This window comes from Nothoprocta perdicaria, unplaced genomic scaffold (assembly GCF_003342845.1).
Source record: "Nothoprocta perdicaria isolate Ctin4 unplaced genomic scaffold, notPer1 scaffold_733, whole genome shotgun sequence".
Taxonomy (NCBI): Eukaryota; Metazoa; Chordata; class Aves; order Tinamiformes; family Tinamidae; genus Nothoprocta; species Nothoprocta perdicaria.
The window spans coordinates 13623-16833 of NW_020456014.1; the positions used below are offsets into that span (position 1 = coordinate 13623).

At 59.8% G+C, this 3211-nt stretch overlaps 1 protein-coding gene across 1 annotated transcript in view; it reads right to left on the minus strand.

The window, feature by feature from the left end:
* LOC112957574 (SH3 and multiple ankyrin repeat domains protein 1-like) overlaps positions 1 to 3171 on the minus strand; it is a 15893-nt gene extending 12722 nt beyond the window's left edge. The window contains exons 1-5 of the mRNA XM_026051237.1: positions 3124 to 3171; positions 3007 to 3042; positions 2850 to 2912; positions 1460 to 1588; positions 247 to 408 (exon numbers count right to left, since the gene is read on the minus strand). Coding sequence (XP_025907022.1) covers positions 247 to 408; positions 1460 to 1588; positions 2850 to 2912; positions 3007 to 3042; positions 3124 to 3171 — 438 coding nt within the window. The remainder of the gene's footprint in view (positions 1 to 246; positions 409 to 1459; positions 1589 to 2849; positions 2913 to 3006; positions 3043 to 3123) is intronic.
* Positions 3172 to 3211: the final 40 nt, after the last annotated feature.

A 3211-nucleotide genomic window follows, 5' to 3' on the forward strand; every position in this document is an offset into this window, starting at 1 on the left:
TCCCAAAATTCCCCAAAATTTTCCCAAAATCCCCCAAAACTTTCCCAAAATCCCCCAAAACTTTCCCAAAATCCCCCAAAACTTTCCCAAAATTCCCCAAAATTTCCCCCAAATCCCCCAAATTTTTCCCAAAATTCCCCCAAATTTCCCCCAAATCCCCCAAATTTTCCCAAAATTCCCCCAAATTTTCCCAAAATTCCCCCAAATTTCCCCCCCAATTTCCCCCCCAATCCCCCCCGCTCCCACCTTGCCGGTGGCGTGGTTGAGCAGCTCCTGCCAGGCGGGATCGAGGCGGTTCCGGGGCGCCCGGACGCCCTGCTCCGCCACGGCCACCATGTGCCGGGCGGCTCCGTGCAGCCCCACGGCGCGCTCGTAGCGGAGCGCCGCCCGCTGCGCCTCCTGCTGCGCCTGCGGGAACACCCGGAATGCCGCTGGGAACGCCGCCAGGAACGCCGCGAAGGCCGCCGGGAATAATGCCGGGAATACCGCGGGGAATACTGCCGGGAATGCCGCAGGGAATGCCGCAAATACCGCCGGGAATACCACCAGGAATGCCACGGAGAACGCCGCTGGGAATGTCGGGAATGCCGCTGGGAATAATGTCGGGAATACCGTGGGGAATACTGCTGGGAATGCCACCGGGAATGCCAGGAATACTGCTGGGAATACCACCAGGAACGCCACGGGGAACGCTGGGAACGCCGCTGGGAATGGTGGGAATGTCGCTGGGAATAATGTCAGGAATATCATGGGGAATACTGCTGGGAACGCCGCTGGGAATGCCGCCGGGAATAATGCCAGGAATACTGCGGTGAATGCCACGGGGAATGTTGGGAACGCCATTGGGAATAATGTCAGCAATACCATGGGGAATGCCGCCGGAAACGTCGCGGGGAATGCTGGGAACACCACTGGGAATGTCGTGAATAACGCCGGGAATGCCACTGGGAACACCCCGGGGAACGCCGCCAGGAATGCTGGGAACGCTGCCAGGAACATCACGGGGAACACCGCAGGGAATGCTGGGAATAGCGCCGGGAATGCTGCCGGGAATGCTGGGAACGCTGCCGGGAACACCACGGGGAATATCACCGGGAATACTGGGAATACAGCCAGGAATGCCACCGCGAATGCCACTGGGAACGCTGCTGAGAATGCTGCCGAGAATACCGGGAATACCGCCAGGAATACCGGGAATACTGCCGGGAAAACAGCTGGGAATGCTGCAAGGAACACCACCACGAATACCGGGAAAACCGCCAGGAATACCGGGAAAACTGCTGGGAACAGTGCTGGGAATACCGCCAGGACTACCACCAGGAAATTGGGCGGGAATGCCAGGAAAACCGCCAGGAAAAGTGCTGGGAACACCGGGAAAACCACCAGGAAAACCGCCGGGAATGCCGGGAAAACCACCGGGAATGCCGGGAAAACCAGGAATGCCGCCGGGAAGGAATACCTCCTTGGCGAGGCGCCGCGCCTCGTAGTAGGGCCGGGATTTCTCCACGGAATTGCCCAGGAGCGAGGCCTGGGCGTCCAGCTGGCGGGCCGAGTCCGAGAGCACCCGGCGGTAGGTGGCGCGCGCTTCCTGCGGGAAGAGGCGGCGGGAAGGCCGGAACGGCGCCGGGAAGAGCGGGGAAGGGCGGCGGGAATAGGGGGGAATAAGCGGGAAAGGGTCTGGGAATAAGTGGGAAAAGTGCCGGGGAGAAGCAGGAAGGGCGCCGGGAATGAGGGGGGAATGGCACTGGGAAGAAGGGGGAATTAAGTGGGAAAAGGCTGGGAATAAGCGGGAAAAGTACCAGGAATAAAAAAGAGGGGTGCTGAGAATAAGGGGGAATAAGGGGGAAGGGTGCCGGGAATAGGAAGGAATAAGTGGGAAAGGTTCTAGGAATAAGTGGGGAAGGAGCCGGGGAGAAGCAGGAAGGGTGCTGGGAATGAGGGGGGAATGGCACTGGGAATAAGGGGAATTAAGTGGGAAAGGCTCTGGGAATAAATGGGAATAAGTGGGAGCGGTGCCAGGAATAAGCGGGAAAAGGCAGTGGGAAAAAGCAGGAAGGATGTCAAGGGCTGGGGATACGGGGAAACGGGAATGGGAATATCTGGCCAGGAACAGGAATATCCAGCTGGGAATGGGAACAGGAATGGGAATATTCAACCGGGAATGGGAACAGGAATGGGAATATGCGGCCAGGAACGGGAATGGGCATATCTGGCCGGGAATGGGATCGGGAATGGGAAAATCCAACCAGTAATGGGAATGGGCACAGGAATATCTGGCTGGGAATAGGAACTGGAATGGGAACGGGAATATCCAACCAGCAATGAGAATGGGAACAGGAATATCCGGCCGGGAATGGGAATAGGAATATGCGGCCAGGAATGGGAATGGGAACAGGAATGAGACTATCCGGCGGGGAATGGGAACCGGAATGGGAACAGGAATGGGAATATCGGGCCGGGAACGGCAACAGGAATGGGAATATCCATCCGGGAATGGGAATATCCATCCGGGAACGGGAACCGGAATGGGAATATCCRGWYAGGAATGGAAATATCAGGCCGGAAATGGGAATATCCAGCCCGGAACGGGAAGGAGAATGGGAATACCGGGCTGGGAATGGGCACAGGAATGGGAATATCCATCCGGGAACGGGAATATCCATCCGGGAACGGGAACCGGAATGGGAATATCTGGTTAGGAATGGAAATATCAGGCCGGAAATGGGAATATCCAGCCCGGAATGGGAAGGAAAATGGGAATACCGGGCCGGGAATGGGCACAGGAATGGGAATATCCGTCCGGGAACGGGAACGGGAATGGGGCCGGGCACGCCGGGCGCTCGGCTCACGTCCAGCTCCAGCTCCACGCGGTTGATCTCCTCGCCGGCCTCGTTGAGCCGCTCCAGCTCCTCCTGCCAACGGCGGCCACGCGGCAGCGAGCGCTTCCCGGCGGGAATTCCCACCGGGATCCGCCCCCCGCCCCGCCGTGGTGGGGGCGGCACCCACCTGGATGCGCGGATCCAGCTCCTCCTCCTCCTCCTCCTCCTCGTCCTCCTCCTCCTCGGGGCCTTCGTCGCTTCCCGGGGCGGCCTCGGGCTCCGCGCGGCCGCCGGCGGCTCCGGCCTCATTCCCGGTTTCCTCCCGGAGCCACCCGGGCTCCGCGTCGCCCATGGCGGAATTCCGGATGTGGAGCAGGGGGGGGGACACGGAC